Source organism: Pezoporus wallicus, unplaced genomic scaffold, assembly GCF_028554395.1.
Source record: "Pezoporus wallicus isolate ANWC-B61680 ecotype Strahan unplaced genomic scaffold, APGP_CSIRO_Pwel_v1 contig_1387, whole genome shotgun sequence".
NCBI classification, from domain to species: Eukaryota; Metazoa; Chordata; class Aves; order Psittaciformes; family Psittacidae; genus Pezoporus; species Pezoporus wallicus.
The window spans coordinates 63333-81559 of record NW_026635935.1 but is presented as its reverse complement, the minus strand read 5'-3'; the positions used below and the strand labels follow the sequence as shown (position 1 = coordinate 81559).

The 18227-nt window shown below is 38.9% G+C and overlaps 1 protein-coding gene across 1 annotated transcript in view; it reads right to left on the bottom strand.

Annotated features, from left to right (window-relative positions):
- Positions 1-4335: 4335 nt before the first annotated feature.
- ZFYVE16 (zinc finger FYVE-type containing 16) overlaps positions 4336-18227 on the bottom strand; it is a 28006-nt gene continuing 14114 nt past the window's right edge. The window contains 13 exon segments of the mRNA XM_057398693.1: positions 4336-6080; positions 6930-7094; positions 7542-7648; positions 8471-8632; positions 9315-9395; positions 10031-10181; positions 11069-11173; positions 12637-12719; positions 14493-14717; positions 15330-15485; positions 15573-15697; positions 16186-16260; positions 16262-16560. Coding sequence (XP_057254676.1) covers positions 5919-6080; positions 6930-7094; positions 7542-7648; positions 8471-8632; positions 9315-9395; positions 10031-10181; positions 11069-11173; positions 12637-12719; positions 14493-14717; positions 15330-15485; positions 15573-15697; positions 16186-16260; positions 16262-16560 — 1896 coding nt within the window. The 3' untranslated portion in view covers positions 4336-5918.

The following is an 18227-nucleotide window of genomic DNA, read 5'->3' as shown; positions in this document are numbered from 1 at the left end:
CATGGCAGAGGGGTTGGAACTAGATGATCTTAGGGTCCTTTCCAACCCTAACTGTTCTATGATTCTATGACCAACACCCCTGAGCTGTAGTGATAAATTCACATTTTCTGTGACTGGAGAAGGTACTCCCTGACGTACATGCCAGTATCCACCAAAGAGCCGCCCTCTGCAGGGTCCTGCTGACCCCAGAGAGAAGGTCCCAGCCTCCAGGACTCTCCCAGCCCTGCAAGAGGCTGCACGCCAGCAGCAACAGCAGTGCTCCATCGACTCTGGAGTGAAGGAGATCAACAAATGCCTCTTCCACTTAGAGTCTCCAGCTGCTGCTGGGGTAGAATCAGAGAAAAACAACAGCCTGAAGATCAGTTAGAGTTCGTTTCATCAGGGTCAGGGGACAAAAAGGCCTATGCTTTAATGTAAAATTGAGTGTTCCTGTGAGGGGCAGGTGGAAAGGGAAAGGTTCAGCATATCAGGGGTAGGAAGAGGAGGTAATAGCAGTGGAACTGATGGTGTGAACACTAATAGTGGATCTTTCAGGGACGTTTAAAATGAAGGAAGAAACAACAAACCAAATCAAAAGCAACCACCCAGACACCACCCGCCCCCAAATTCCAGAAAAAAGCAGGTATGTGGTGTTCTTTTGGAAAGTGTTTTCAGACACGTCCAGTCTGTTTTTGGGATGATCCTTTTGTTGAGGAGCAGGAAGCAATTACTAAAGTCAGTCCAATAAGGAAGGAAGAAGTAGAACCTTTTAGACATCATGTTTTTGTTTCTGATCATTCTCTGAAGTCCCTGACACAGGATATTCAGAACATGGAGAAGGCTAGGACATGCATGCACTGGCAAAGTTGTAGTTTTGTGAGCTGTTTGTAACAGGCAGTAAGCACAGGAACTGAACAGGTTGGCACTGTCCAGAATGTGCTCCTGGCACCTGGTGCTGTGTTGGCTGGTGTTGCTCACCAGGGAGCTGATGCTTCCACATGGCCTTTCATACGCCCTGTATGTTCACGTGACATTAAGAACAGAGGTACTCCCCCCTGCACATAATAAAAGGAGGAAAAGTTAATTGCCAGGGAGGATGCCTCCACAAGGACACCCTCCATGAGGACACCTATTTTCGATGACTACTACAGAATCCTGGGGACACTCTGCTCTGGTACCAACTACAGACTCTGGAGGACTCCCACCACCAAGGACGATAACTACAGACCTCCAGGACACTGCTGGATCCACAGTGGTGACTATCACTCTGCATTTTGAGTTCTTGCTTCCTTTTTTTTTTTTTTCAATCTGTCCTATCGCTGTCTGGTTTTTTTAATAATTTCCTTTTTTATAATAATTGTCTTTTGTAATAAACCAACTGGTCAATTACGGTACTTGACCTCCACTTGATTCTGAATTTCACTCTTGGGATCATGAACAAAACAGGTCCAACACTGGGGTTTTCTCCAGTCGGATCCTGACAAGGCTTTACACCAGTCCGGACAGATGACATCCATAGTCCTTCCTTTATCCACTGGTGCAGTAACTCCATCATAGAAGGCCACTAGGTTAGTCAGACATGACTTGCCTTAATGGAGCCGTGCTGGCTGTCTTGAGCCACCTCCCTGCCCTCCATGTGCCTCAGCATGGCTCCTAGAAGGATCTGTTCCATGATTTTCCCAGTTACAGAGGTGAGCTGACAGGTTGATAGTTCCCAGTCCTCCTTTCTACAGTTTTTACAAATGGGTGTGCTATTGCCCTTTTTTTTCAGCCACCAGGGACCTCACTTGACCACTGTGACTTCTCAAATACCATGGAGAGTTGTTTGGCAGCTGCATCAGCCAATTCTCTCAAGATCTCAGCAGGTCACATAGATCTGTGTACGTTCAGCTTCCTCAAATGGTCACAAACCTGATCTTCACTTACAGTGGGTGGAACTTTGCTTCCATAGTTTCTGCCTTGCAGTTCACATACTCAAGAGGTGTGGGGAGAGAGCCTGCCAGTGAAGATTGAGGCAAAAAGTTGTTGAATACCTCAACCTTCTTCTTGTCCTTTGTTACCAGTTTACCAGTCTTGCTCATCATGGGGGAGTTAGTAACACAGGTTGACTCAGCACAGTCAGTAACCCATCTTGTATTGTGGCACAGGACACTCAGGCAGCAGGAGGACAGATTCTTTCAAAAGCACATTCTTGAATTTTCCATTAAGGATAAAAAGAGATACAGAAAAAGGGAGTTTAGGTTTCTTCCATAACTATTGAAGAAGAAGAGTACTTGCATGATTTGTTTGAAACATTTGTAAATGAAAGCACAGCCCCTGTACTGAGTAAAAGATCTACAGTTAAATCACTTTTATTTTACTTCTTATAATTGACTTGTGGATTATGTTCATTTTTATTGCATTTACAGGCTGAAATAGATGGTGAAGGCTCAGTGGCAGGGAATGTATCTATGACTGTAGCATTCACTGGGACAGGATAGCTCCCTTGGAAGTAGATTCACTGTCTGAACTGTGCTGCAGAGTCTGGAGCACTGCAGGTTGTGCTTGGAGCAAGAGCACAGAGGGACACTTGAGGATGATCCCAGAGAGGGTGGCTTGGTTTACTTTTTATGTGCCAACTTTAAAGGAAGCAGTATAGTCTGGTTAATAAGGCTATGGGCTTTGTACTCAGGAGGCCTGGCCTCCAGCTGGATCAAACTGTCCCTATTTGCATTCCCATCTTAAAAATGTGTAAAGCTCTTTCAGTCATTTGGGTGAGTAGAATTAATTCTTCCATACTCTGAAGGACTGACAAAAAATCAGGTGAAATCCCTGCACTGGGTTTCCTCTTCCTGAATGGGCAACAGGTTACTCTGAGCAGCGAGAAGGTCTATATCTGCATGGGATTTAATGTGGCTTTCTGCAGTCAGCTTGAATGTTTCCCTGTAATAAAAAATAATAATTAAAAAAAAATCTCATTGCAATGGAAAAATGATCCCATGGTGATTGTCCATACTGTCCTGAAGCCAGTAACAGGTAAAATTCCCACGCAGGCTGTCAAGAAAGCAGAAAGATGGCTTGGCATCAAATTAATGTGCATCTGCATTTCCTTGGAAAAGTCTTGGACTGACACTTTTTCTGAAGAATTGGATACAAGTTGGCTTGGTTATGAAACTCCTCAGCATTTGTTAGTGAGCAGCTTCGTGGTCTCTTGCGCAAGACAAGAAGCCTTCAAGTTTTGGAGGTTGCAGATGAACAGATGGAAGAAAACGGAGAAAAGAAAAAGGAAACCAGAGCAACATTTCTTTGTGAATCCATGTGCATAGTTCTTAATTTGTTTTCTTTGGTAATTCCTGTCCATTTGAGTAGCGCATGTCTAATTTGAGTCAGAAGGAATAAAAACGTGAAACTTACAGGTATCTTTGCAAGGTGCTTTAATAGATAGGAAACATGGACCTTCTATAACATCACAGTATTGTCTGCAAAGATATTTCCTACCTGCTACAACTGTAACCTGGAACTCCCTCTGCTCAATGAAAAAAAGGAAAAAGAGAGAGATCTTGTGAATGCCTCAGCTGTTTTCTGCTTTGGAGAATTTGTTCATACTGTAAGTGTCTGATCCATTTTCACCACCACAGAAGGTATTCAGTACTTCAGCCTTTTTCATGTCCTGTGTAACCAGGTCCCTGCCCTGCTCAGCAATGGGCCCCATTTTCCCATCTTCCTTTTGTCACCCATGTACTACAGAGGCCCTTCTTCTAGTCTTCGATATCCATGGGCAGATTCAATTTGTCTTTTTCCGCTCCTGCCCAGCCCTGCCCTGATGAGCAATGGTAACTAACCCAGAACACCTGAAGACAACAGACTGTAATTGCTCCTGAATTTTCATTTGCAAGCCCCAGAGGCAGCTGGCACAGCCCCTGGAGTGTTTTCGCTGGATCCTCAGTGCCAGTGCCTTTAAAGACATAGTCTATGTGAAACTCTGGGCAGGCTGTCCACCTGTAAATAAGTCACTCCTTTGATAACTGGGTGATGCTGGCTCAGTGAGGCCACTGCAGGTCTTTCCTAGAAACTGAAATGCCTAGAAATGCCCAGAAATAGAATGATGGTGGTGAGGCCTTCACACAGGTTGCCCAGAGCTGTTGCTGCCCACCCCTGGCAGTGTCAAGGCCAGGTTGGACAGGGCTTGGAGCAACCTTGTCTAGTGGAAGGTGTCCCAGCCTGTGGTAGGGAACTGGAAATGAATGAGCTTTAATATCCCTTCCAACCCAAACCAGTCTATGACTCTATGTAGCCTTCTGGGGAAAAAAGCTTTCAAAGACAGGATACTGCCCCCAGAAAGTGGTCATTATTATTTTAAAAAACCCACAATAAAACTAACATGACAGGTATCAAGCATTTTAGCAAACTTTATTGATCACTACTTGAAAGAAGTTAGTACAGAGCGAGCAGCAGGAGGCAGCTGCCTTTATGTATCCCCTCAGGATGGACACAGTCCCCCTGGCCTGGCCGCCCCAGCCTCTCCTCAGCTGCCTGGATGCTGCTTCTTTTCATGCTGGGACAGGTTTTGTTCCTCGTGTGGTCTTCAGCTCTTCCCCAGAACTGCAGTTTCTCTGCAGAGGCTGCATTAATCAGCTTGACTGCAGCCTCAGCTTCCTCTAGGGTAAAATCATAAGCCTGAACCTTTCTAAAACCAGTATTTTAAAGCACAGGTAACAGCAGAGCAGATCAGGCTAAGTTATAAATAGTTTTTGATACAAAAACATAAAATATCCCCTTATAAGCATCAAGAAGGCATCAAAGTTTCAATACTCTCCTTAGAAAACTGTACCAGCATTTTTACTGAAAACAATACAAATCTTGTTTATATTTAATTTTGGTTCTGTTCTTAATGAACAGTTGTGTGACAGTTACCAAACCCCAGTTCTCTGAACCTCAGTACAAGTCACATATGTATTACAACTACATAAATAGATCTTAATGACCCAGTATAAAAAATACATCCTATGCAAGAACCTCAGGTATACTAAAAATCAATCTGTTAATGAAAAATCCACACTTAATAAATCTATTCTCCCTGAAAGTAAAGGTGGCTACTAAGAACTGGCAACGCAGTAGATCCAGCAGAAAAAACATTGCAGAATTCTTGTCTGATTTATTGCTACATATAGATTACTCAAGGGTAATCTGTTTTTTTTTTTAGTAATCCTTGAAAGGTCAAATTGCATCAGGAGTTCTGAACACAGAGTAAAGAAAAAAATAGTATTTATAAAACCAGCATCTATTCAAGTTAGGCAAATCCTTATAACTGCAAGAAAGAAATCAGCTGATCTAAAAAAAAAAAAAAAAAAAATTCAGCGTGTATGTTCCTGAAGCACCAGCATAACATCCTGATGTGAAGGACTTCAACTACGAAGTCTTCATAAAAATACCTGTGAAATTCCTCCTCATGCAGGCCACAAACCTCTGTCAGAAGGCGCCCACATATGACATCTGGAGTCAGCTGCAGAGCATCTCACATTTAAATCTCAAATGGCAAGAAAAGAGTTTTGTGCCAGCTTTTACTTTAGTGTTTTAGCTCACTTGCACATGGAAAAGCAGATGCTGCAGAGATAAGGTGTAGCCACAGCAATTTTCTATAATGCATTTATCGAGCTTAAGGGGCAAGACTATGGCTTAAAGTTACACTACACAAAGTAAATGCTACAGCTGTGTAGAGGTAATAAAACCTGCCCTCTTTTGCACATGTATTAAGTGTAAACTTTCAGAACTTCAGGAAACATTACAAACAAGATGTCTTTTGTGGTAAAGTAACCAGAGAGGATTTGAGGGTTTAAAAAACAATTTGAAAATCTATTAAGACATAACAGGTTTAGAACTTTAACTTTTTCTGTGTTTGTAGCATTGTAACTTTGGTGTTCAGATCTAGCAAATCAGAGTATTGCTTGTAATCAACCTAATCAAACCAGATGCTCTATAATGAAAAATATTAACTCCATTTTCAGTGGTAGACTTGTAGGATCTGACATTCCACCATGAATCACAGGGATCAGAGCACTGTCCAATTCATTCAAATACTTCTGTGGAAGAAGGTGACCTCCGGATCCAGCTAAGTAGTCAACCTATAAGGAAAACATATTAATGTTGATATTAACACTTTCTGTATTAAAAAGACAACACAAAAAGTGCAGTTTCTTGGAGTATTTTGGCTAGCATGAAGTGACAAAATAACATTCGAAGACTGGCAGGTGAATTGGTTTTGAGGTCAGTCACAACCAGTAAGTCTTGAAGAGAAAGACGAGCGATATCTCCACAGGGTCTACAGGGTCATATGTGTTGTGTGTCTCATGCTGCTTCATTCTGATGTCCAAAAGCAATCTGATTATATCATAGTATCACAGTTACCAGTAGATTAATTTCAACATATACCACCGAAACTACATTTTCAGGGCTGTATTTCCAGCCTCTCTCAAAAAAGATAAGGTATGACAGAGAAGGATCTGAACTACTTCTAAGCGGCATCCCACACTGTGTAGCCTTGCCTGCTCTCTCCACTACCTTCAGCCAGGCAAACCCATCCTTTTCTGCAGTATAGATCTTGAACTATTTTAGGCAGCAAAATCAGCAAAATGCTACATACTTCAAGAAAAGCATCAGAAAATTAGCTGTGATTCCCTAAACTCACCTTGGAGGCAGGTTAAGTGCCAGAGAGAGTTAGAACTAGGGAAGGACTAACAGCTTACTGCAAACAGCCATTAGGGGATTTCAGCAGAATGAGGAAACAGGATTATTCCTTTCAAAAAAACCTAATCATTAAGACAGCTTCTGCATAAAATTTCATCATCAAATTTCATCCTCAGTCTGGTTCTGGGGAAGGGCAAAATAAAAGCATTCAGACAGAGACCCAATATCTTTACAAGAAAGATATGTAATTTGAAATGGAGCGTCTGCAATAGAAATTGGAAGATTACCATATCCAAGTCAACAGAAACTCTTAAGCCTATTTTACTAATCCTGTTGTTTTTTAAAGTTTTAAGGTGTGGGCAAAGAGCAGTACTGCAGGCAGTAGCAATCTCCTTAGTAAACTGGTGAGGAATAGGACTGGAGATATTATTGGTTTTTAGAAAATAGTGTACCTGAAATTACAGAAAGGTAAAGAACAGTCAGCAGACTAGTTATATTACAAAGTAATATAAACAGATACATAAAAATATGTAAATTTATAAATATAAAAGAATAATTACATTTACATATAATGCAGAACAGAGCAAGCTGTAACGCTTGTTTGCTGGCAAAATATTACAGTATTTCATCTATCGACTCAAAACACTTGAGTGACGAGAGGAATATCTGGGTTATCTATTTATAACGTTATCCATGCTTTTAATCTTTCTCAAAGGAGAAAAATTAGGTAGATGTTTTAGATGCCCTTATCAAAAAGCTACGGGGAGCATTCTGCCTATCAGTAGGACTATACAGCTTATAACTTTGTTTCTTTATAGTATCACTTAGTGTGATCACTTTATCACTCAAACTATTCAAAGACATAGCAAAAAGGCTCAAGAACAACATAATTTACTAACTTCAGTACACTTCAGGACTTTTCCCTCTCTTTGAAAGTCTCTGCCTTGTGGTACTTTCTCACTCTGAGTTCCTTGCATTAATTTTCCATCAATTGGGCTTAAAATTCTATGGAAGGTAACAGCATGGTTAGTAATCAAGACAGCATTATATGATTTGTATTTAATAACCTGTATGACAATTCTTATTATTTCATATATTAGCAATAGTTCTTGAAGACTATTTAAATGGCTTTACAACCAAATGTAATGCAGGACTTCCATCATGGAAACACAGATGCCTCAAAAAAACCTATCATAATTGGATGCAACACTTAACAAAGACCTAATCTTACAGGTTTAAGAAGCTATAAACATCTTTGGTAAAGCCACTGTTTGTTCTAATTGGTCAGAGAAGCCACAGAAAACGGCATGCCAAGTCAAGCTCGTGGCCTGCAAAAAAACTTTTTGAATTAGTGATGCATAACTGAAGTTTGAGGCTACATAAAGCAACAAGCATTCAAATCACATGCAATAAAGATGCCTTATACCTCATTTTGATTTGTTGAATGCTGGCATTCCAAGCAGTGAATGGCTAAGGACAATACTATGCGCTTCCAACCCCCCCTGTAGTTAGGAAGTTTAAAGGGATTAACTGCATTCTCACACAAACTGATTAATGATAGAGGACTTACAAAGGAAACTGAGGGCTCACACACTTTTCCCATCAATTTCCCAAACACAGAAAACAGTAATAAATTTTGCTGAACCACAAGCAGAATTGTTCTATTAATGACATCTAGAGGACTGAAGGTACTTTACCATTCTAGCCCCTTTCACATTTTAGTGTCAATACTTTCTCTCAATAAAAATACCTTAGATCATTTCACGAAATTAAAGGTGGGTATTTGAAAACTGTGCATAAGAACTCTCTAAGATGTTTAAGACATTTACCCGTTGTGTTTTTTCTTCATTTTCTACCCAGCAAATATCTACATATTCTTTCATGTCTCCCGTATCTGTTTTGCCACAAGTTATTTTAAAGTCCTTCTTGTCTCTTAACACCTGACGTAGGCTTTCCATTGTTTCTGCCATTATTTGTACCATTAGTCCATCTAGAAAAACAGTTAAAATTCCAACTTATCTACAGAAAGAGTAGCACAGATTTTCAACAGAATCTTGGCTTAAATTCTAGTGGGACCAACTCTCTCCTCATTAATAAATGCACATCAAATGGATGGCATCCTACAACCACCACACTAAATGGTGTGAATGAAATGGTGTGAACTAATTCCTCATGTAAGAGGAAGTAATGAAAACCTTTCTTGGCAATATAACTAAAGCTAGAAGATCAATCTTAGGTTAATCTTCAAAGATTTTGCATTTCTGTGTCAATAAATCTATTTCATCAATATGGCAATGAAAGCTGTGGCTGCCCCATCCCTGGCAGTGCTCAGGGCCAGGCTGGACAGGGCTTGGAGCGACTGGTCTCGTGGAAGGTGTCCCTGCCCATGGGAGGGGGTTGGAACTGGATGAGCTTTAAGGTTCCTTCCATCCAAAACCAGTGTGGTGGGATAGAATCAAGGAGGTGAACTAGAATGTTGGGTTTTTTTTTAATACAGCATTTGTTTGCAGTAGGTTTTCTACAAAGCTAAAAATCCTGAAAATAAAAAGCTTATCTTACTGAGAAACAAAGATCTTAAGATCTTGCACAAAACTCCTGCCTCTTTTTTATTTATGCATTTATTTATTTTCAAGTTCTCTTAAGAAGAAAACCACACAGAACAAAATTATTACCTTCAACTATACTGGATTTAGCTAAAAATCCTGAAGATGTTTTTAGGGCTCCTTTAAACACCACAAAACTTGCACCTGTAACTAGAAAAAACAGGAACACAGCGAGTACCATTTCGTATCACTCAAGTTTGTCATCACTAACACTTAAGTTGTATTCCTTTTTAAAAAAGGCAGGAAAAAAAGGTAATACTATACTGACAGTGTTAATAGAAATCCACTGCTGACAGAATGATATGAAATAGAACTCTCTATGGAGAGAAGAATTTAAGCAACAAAGACCAGCTTTCCTAACTTATTTTGTGATTGCATACAGTCAACATAGGCAACCCAAAAAAAGTTCCGTATATATAAAAGTTCTGTATATACGGTTGAAGAAAGTGGTAGGATGATTTTATTTATTTATTTTTTTTTTGAGTGGGATGGAAGGGGGTTTTGTCCTTTAAAAAGGACTTTTATTTACAGAAGGTATTCCTCAAGTTTAGATCACTTCAGTAGTACTAAAAGCAACTGGAAAAAAAAGATGATATAAGTGTATTTCCATGCTACAAACCTTTGCATAAATTTGTTAGTTACACAGCGTGCTTTAAACAAGAACAGTCTAACTATGCTTACAAGGAAGCACAGAAGTTGGCACTGGAGATGTAAGAGTATAGCCCTACTGGTCAATTCCATTTAGGAATGCAATTTTTCATCAGAAACCAAACCAGACAGGTTACCTTTCCTGGCATGTCCAGTAGCACTGATTGCTTGTGTGTGATAGAGGCCATGCTTATTCTGCACACACACCAAGTGAGAATCTGCTTCAGTATTAAAACTGGCTCCAATACTAATTACATTTTCATTAGAAGAATGTATCACCTTCATTACCTGTTGACATAAAATCTGTCATTAAACTGACAAATCTCACTTTGCAGTACTCATCTAAATACAAGACATAAGAAAACCGCAGCTCTCAAAACAAATCCAAAGAATTATTCAACTTATTCCAGAGCATTTGAACAACACAGTTTGCCATGACTAACTGAAAAAATACTAAGCATGATTAAAAATACTATTTCAGTTGAGAAAGACAGCAAGTCTTGCATACTGCTGGGCAGAGTATCAGCTGTAGGGATTTTGTTGATCTTAAGGCTAAAATATGCATCAAGCCTCATGCAGTTTACTGTTCGGGGTTTGCTTTTTTTGTTAAAGCAAAAGTAAACAAATTGAAAAAAAGTAGAGTGGCAAGAAAAATTTACAGGGTTTGTGTGGATTTTGGTTTGTTTTTTTTTAATTTTTTTTTTTAATTTAGGTTTTAAGCAAAACACCATCATCAGGAAATGTGTAAGAAAGAATGCTTGAAGATATATACTAAAAGATTTTTTACTGCTGAGTTTTCAGCATTTAAGAGTTATCCTAAAGCTCAACTTTTCACTCATCACCATCCACTTTTCAACATATCCAGGAAGAATGAAATGTGTGCTCAGACCATTTCATGCTCTCTCTCTCTCCCATCACATGCTTACACCAGGTTAGAGTTCAAATTATTGCACAGCAAATAGTGAAGTAATCTAGAGAGCAGCTATCAAATGGAGAATTCACCTGCAGAACTGCCTAGAAACCGATTACAGAATAAAACCAACATCACAGCCTCTAAGAACAGGCCCTCTTTTAAAAGAAAAGAAAGCTCATGTTAAAGATCTGACTGATTTTATACAAAAAATAATGACTAAAGCAGTATGGATTAGAAAGCTAATCAAGATGGTTTTACTCACCTCATTGTACTTCCTTAGTGGTATTTTAACACAGCTTCTACCCATTTCCACATGAACAAACAGGTTGTCTATGGTATGCAAAGTATACTGGTAATTTCTAAGGTCCTGTAACAGACAAAGTTTTTATGTTAGCTGACAATTAGGTATCATTTCCTTACCTTTTATTACAAATAACCACCTACATAAAAGTACTTTTCATACATCTCTAAGACTCTTCAGAATAATGATCTTAAAAGTGACTACCGACTTAGTGATCATTTTTTTCCTACCGTAATGTATGGGAAGGGTATCTTAGTGAATATATTAACAAATCAATACCACTGACAAGGTAACTCTATTTATGAATGGGTTATTTAGACTATAGCTACTTCACACATATTAGGATCTCACAGTGTTTTAGGTAACAAAACACCTCAACAGCTTCCTTCTCTGACAGAAAAGCAAAGCATAGAAGCCACCATCTAGATTAGTTTCCACACCCTGTCCTCTACAACTCTAATTCGTTGATTTCCATGTCGAATATGCACTGATTTTTATTCCTTTCTCTGCCAGAAGCAACCTGGTCTAGTGGAAGGTGTCCCTGCCCATGTCAGGGGAACTAGCAACTAGATGATCTCAGAGGTCCCTTCCAACCCAAGCCATTCCATGATTCCAAGTCTGAAGATGCCACACTGGTACTGGCAGTTCACCAATCAGGCAGGGAGCCTGGAATGAAAGTGTAAGATTCCTCCACTGAAACACACTTTTTCAGACGGTGCAACTCCTCTGATACCTTATGTAATGACATAACAACAGTGGCAATCAGGAAAGAGGAACCAAAGACTGCAGTTTCATCTCTGCTCTAATGGTCTCCAGACTCTTAGAAGAGGATTTAGTGATCACCTAAATAATATATGCAGTTCCTCCCACAGCCTTACAGGATTTTTCATCATAGTGCTGAAGATAAATTCCATGTAAGTATCAGAAGAGGAGGCTCTCTGGTCAGGAGTACAGGCTTACTGAAAGTTTAAATCAAATTATTTGGGTAACAGAAGAAAAGCCTCCTCATGGAATGGCACAAATTCCAGACTTGGTTTAGTCTGATGATTTTGCCAAAAACTTCTCTGCCTAAGATCGTCAGACTGGTTAACTGTGGTAAGATTAAGTATGTGTGACAAAGTAATTACTATTACCGTTAGACCACAGCATGTACCTCTCAAATGTTTTTTAAAGTATGAAGAAAGATGTAAGAATTAAGACTAGACTTCCTGCACCAAACCAATGTTTGTAAGACAAAAATGCAAATGAACAATAACCACTACACTTCAGTGTCAATGTCAACATTTTTCTAGTTCATTTAAAGCCATTTTTACTACCAGAACTAATACACAGCAACAGAATATGAGAGATGCAGCTTTTCTAACTCACTTCTCACCTAACCTGGTAAGTTTCAAGTCAGGGATGGAGAAGAAAAATACCAGCCCTTTTACTTTGGCAAAAATAATTCTGCTTTCAAGAACAGAGTTTTGACAATAACTTACATAATCTAAAATACAACAGAAAGGGAAGAGAATAAAACATTTACTCACAACAAGTAGATTCATAATTGTGTGTCCAATCTCACCAAAGAGTGGCTTCCGGTGCCTGAAACTTACTACAGGAGTAGGATATGCTACAGTCAGGGCAGAAAAAAAGAAGAGGTCATGTTTACCCATCAACAACTCTAAAACTTGCTAATTCAAGTATTTATTTTCAGCTATAGCCCATGTCTCTTAATCTCAGTACCTGATCAGCCAAAGGACCCAGAGCCCCTGCTTCCCTGCTCCAGACTGTTCCCTACCCAAGGTTAAATCCTACTGCAGCATCATTGCATGGAACCACTCTCCTAGTGGCAGTAATTACGTGGCAGAGACTTGTTGCTGCTTTCATATGTTTTGTCAGCTATGTTTCTTGCAATTGATGATCTGGGTGGAAACATCCCAGGTTCAATCTTTGGGTCACCAGCGTCTGGAGAGATTGCAAAGGGTTTGTAGTTGCTTGAATAAGAATACCATATGGGTTAACATCTGCTTTTGTGTTAATGCTATAACACAAAGTGAGGTTACCACTTAGTATTGATAATCAAGAATAGAGTGAATGAGGATGTTCATACAAAGGAACATGCTTTGAAGTCCCATGGCTGCAATGTGAAAAACATGGAGAAGGAACCTAGGGAAGGCAACGAAATGCAAAACATCACAGACCACAGTATGAAACCAAAACAAGTGGCAGAGCAAAGTCAAAACTGTGAGATCACAATGCAAAATTGGTAAAAAAAAAAAAAAAAGAACAAATAGTTTCTTAAGAGGAAGAATACCAACAGAGAAGCTACCACCCTTGCCAATGTGGAGACAGAAACCAGCCAGCAGAAATACTATTGACTCAAGGAATCTATAAACAAGCAAGTGATACATATTTATGGACTCACAGCTTCTAGAATGGCAAGTTTATTTATCAAAAATGCATTCAGGAAGGTTGTATATGATACATTTTTGACATTCACTGCACTTAAGCAACTACTGCTGGCTGCACCTTTTCTGAACTCTTGCTCTCTAAATCACAAGCGCCACAAGTGCCACAGGATATGAAACAGCACTTACATTGCTAAATTATCTGCCTATGTCATTCAAGCAGGCACACAAGCTACTTTAGAGGGCATTTAGGACAGTATCTCCTTTCAGGTCTTGCTCAAGCTAGCTTTATAAATTCTTCAAGGTGATGGGAAACTACATCAACACTTTCCTTTGGTGAGCCTGGAGCAGAGTCAGTGTGAATCTTGTTGATTCACAACAAAGCAGAAAGTGCTCACATCAGCTTGCAACAGAGTGTGTAAAGTAATTCCCATGTGGAGGATGTGTCACTGCACAACATCTGGTGGTGCACATTTACATGCTCTCCATCCACCTCACTTGGAAAGAATGCCTCCTGCATTTTCACAGGCCTAGAAATTTTAAATGTATTAAATAGTAAGTTAGCCTTTTAAGTAATGAACTCCTGCATTCATTGTATGAAGCAATAATGTCTTGCCAACATGGTCAATTTCAGTAATTTAATTCAAAGAAATGAATGTGCCAGAACCATAAACTGGGCCTGTGAACTTTCCTTCAAACCTTTCTCCCATGACAACAGAAGTCATAGATTTTGGTACTTTATTACTGTCAGTTTTGTTTTTTTAAGCTTTCTTACCGGCTGAAGAAACAATATTAAATCAAGGGAGTCTAGCAGGACAATGTAAATTCTCAAGTGTCTCAGCAGGTGGCTCCCATGTATGAAACATAAGTCTTATACAAGTGTAATATAAAATACTGCAAAGAGGATTTTAAATATTTCACTTGTCTAAAACCCATGTATTTTCGAAAGGGAATTTTATATTTATACAGGTATTTTAAAGTGTTAAGACACTTACCCCCATATTCTGCTCCCAGTCTCAACATTAAACAGATAGGAAAAACTTTTGCCCAGGGTACTTTCAGCTTATGGATGAGATCACCAAAAAGAAAAGGGTGATCTGGTAGAATCTGATCATTAAGTTTCTGAAAAGTTGGCGAAAAAAACAGGAATCCTCCATGCTCTTTGTTACTGAAAAAGTTTTCAGTAAAAGTAATGTTTTCCATATTTCTTATTAACCTTCCTGTAGAAAGAGGGACAGAGTCTTTGCACATACGGAGAAGTAATACATTAGTCAAGAAAACTATTCTGACACACAGTGGTCTCCCTACAGACTTGCAAGCCACAGGGTGTATCTCCCATCTTCCTGAAAGTCTTGACAGACATCTAAACCCATAGACTGAGTACTCTGTGTTTACTAACTAAATTAACTTGAATATCAAACCAGGCTTCTCCAAACAAATACCAAAAATCCTAAAGTGTACAATGTTCTGGCACACACCAGTGTGAATCTGATTAACAGATCTCAAACATTTACATACGTAAGAGTTTGGGACTTCTACAAATTAAGTGACAGATGCCCTAAATCATAGACTTGAGGACTTTCACCCAGAATCTCCAACACAGTATGACTAAGTAATAATATAAAAAACCTTTCTACAAGCAGGATATTTACAGAAACATATGAAACAGAGAAGCTTAAAATTCTTTTCTTCCTGTTGTTGATTTGGAACCCAAGGCTAACACTCAAGTTTTTTCAGATTCATTAGATACTTAAAATTCTTCAAGAAAAAGAGAATATTCTGCTTTAGAGATCAGCAAGAAGATACTAAAAAAAGGCATTAAAATTACATACCTTTCATTGCATCCTTGTAGATGTCAATAAATAATTTGAGTATTTCACAAGGAAAAATCTCTTCATCTGGCAAACACTGCAACAGAATGACAATTTCTGCCTGACCCAAACCATGCAATCCACTTGTTGAGAAGTACCAGCACTTTTCTGAAGAATCTTTAATTAAAAAGATAGGTACCACAGTCAAGCCACCTTACAGTCAGAAAAAGAAATCTGAATTCAATGGAATAGTGCACTACTTACAAGTTATTAGCTTGACATTCACAAGCAAATTTGCATTTAGGATAAAAGTTAATAGATTAGGACCTTCTTCCACAAGAAGCAAGGTGATCTTTTGCCGAGATGGATGTTCTTCCACTAGAGGATCTAAATGAATTAACACCCAATTTAGTTCAACATGTCAACCAAACACCCAAAAAAGAACTGCAGATCACAGCATATGAAAAAGACTGTCCCATCCTCCTATTTTAAGAGGGTGGTAATTATTCCCAAACTTATAGCTACAGATTATGAACAGCTCAGCCTGAGATTCCAGCAACGTATAAAAATAAACCAGTAACTTATAATAAAGGTAGAAACTAGGGCTATCATTCATTTGGCAATTACTGACTAATTGTGCATGCAGTCTCCTTACGCATACTCTAGTACTGTTAGTTACCATCAATGAGCAGTCACTTATAATGCATTCAAGTGATCAAGCATTCTTTTGATAATACACTGATCTTGTTAATAATGCATGTTCAATTACCCAACAATCCAACGTGCAGAAAATAAATGAATTACTAGAATTGTATTAAAATATAAATCATATACACACAAATTTGTATTTAGACATCTTGCTAAATTTTCTCAAATTTTTCCTTTTTCACCCACTGCAAGCAGAAGTGGTGGCAGTTTATCACCATCAGGAACAAGGCTGATCTCTTTGCGAACAGTTCTCAACACCACACAGTGCCCTGTCACTTGAAGGACTAACGGGCACAGCACAAGTAGTCTGTTCAACTGAACTGGAACTAGTCTTCTCAGCTTCTGCAGCAGGAGAACACTCTTCAGTTTCTAGAATTACAGATGTATAACTATGTACCACCTCACTGTGGCCTGGAACAGCCTGCTGTGCATCATCTGAAGAAACAGAAGGACATAATTCCTCCATTTTTGCAATATCATCACTTTCTTCCTTCTGTTTTGGACATACATCAGGCAATATGTCATCTTCCTCTGGGTTTGCAGCCTATGAAGAATAAATCGGTAAATAAAAATATATACGTTCATGTCTCAGAAGAAGCTAAATTTTCATTACTAGCATTCTAAGAAGGAAAAACAGAGTTAAATTTATCACAAATTCTGAGAATGCATCTCCTCTAAACAATAAGCAACCCACCAAATCTCTCCTGGATCTGCCTTTTTTCCTTTTTTCCCATCTTTAGGAGCTACCTAAGGTGAAGATGCATCATTAATGTATTTGTCTGGCAACACAAAATTCCTATCAGAATGCTGCAGACTGGTAATTTTTGCATACAACAGTCAAATGCAAGAAAAACAACGGGAAACCAACCTTCCAGGAATCTGTTTAGTATTATTGTTTCTCCACTCAGCTACTGAACACTGTCATCACTAATGTGCCAGCATTTGGATCAGCATTTCAGTACTGCAAATGTATTTCTATTTCTATACCATGTGTTAATAGCTGAGTCTAGGATTTTACAGTCTGATTAATTTATAGTTTGGAGTCAAAACTATGGTGCTCCCCCAACAAAGTGAAAAAGCTATGAGCACAGGCACATTAGGATATACCCCCCCCCCCCCCCCCCCCAAAAAAAAAAAATATCAAGATGTGCACTATCAAGTTTCAAGTATGTTAGACCTGCATCCTACCTCAATAAGGAAGACTGCATTGCAACAAGAAAAAAAAATAACAACCCTACACTTGCCCTGTAATAGTTTTCCTGGCATCGCATCAGCTTCCAACAGATTCTCCATTTAGATGATACATGTGCCAGAAAAATAAAATAAGTACATTAAAAAAAAATAAAAATACACCAACCCCAAAACTTAACACCCCCCCCCCCCCCCCAAAACCATGAGTAACTTGGCCTCTAATAGACTTCTTTCCCATGAATTTGCTTGCTGGGGTTTCATATCACTTTATATTTTTGACCCTCATAGCACCCTCTGCCAGCATGTTCAGGATAATGCGTTATCTAGTGAAGCACATCCTTTGTTTTAGAGCTGCAGTACAGTGGTTTTGTTTGAGCTTCTGAAGTTGCATATAAGAACCATCAACAAATTGTTTCCCACTCACTTTGTCCATGCTGCTTTTAATTTTAGACATTGCCCATCTTTTGCAAGAGAAAATGTCTTACTCTTTCCCCAAAACGGAAGTCAGGCTTTACCTTTTGATTACTGCAACTTACAGCAGACCTTCCTTGCTCAACTGAAGTCACATTTACTATTCTTCATGACTTCAGGCTGATTTACATGCTATACATGTGGAAACTGCTCAGATCCTCAAACAGTAATGATCTGGTCTAGTTGATAGCTTTACTAATTTGTTTCAAAAACTATTCAGTGCTGTCAGAATCACAGACTTTACGTTACTGCTTGAAACAGTGTTTCAGAGTTGTTTTATTTTAAAACAAAAGCTGAAGAATCCCTCCAAATCTTTCCAGAACAAACTCATAATTCTTTGGACTTTTCTTGTCAAGTGTAACTAGTTCCACACCATGAATATGATCTACTATAAAAAAGTCAATCCCCCTGTCAGTTCAGTATTAGTTAACATTAGAAGCAATACACAGATCTTGCCACACCCTATAGCGTAGTACTCAAGGGCATTAAGCAACTTACGGTTAATCCAACTCAACAGGCAAACTATAGCAAGCCACTGAAAAAAAAAAA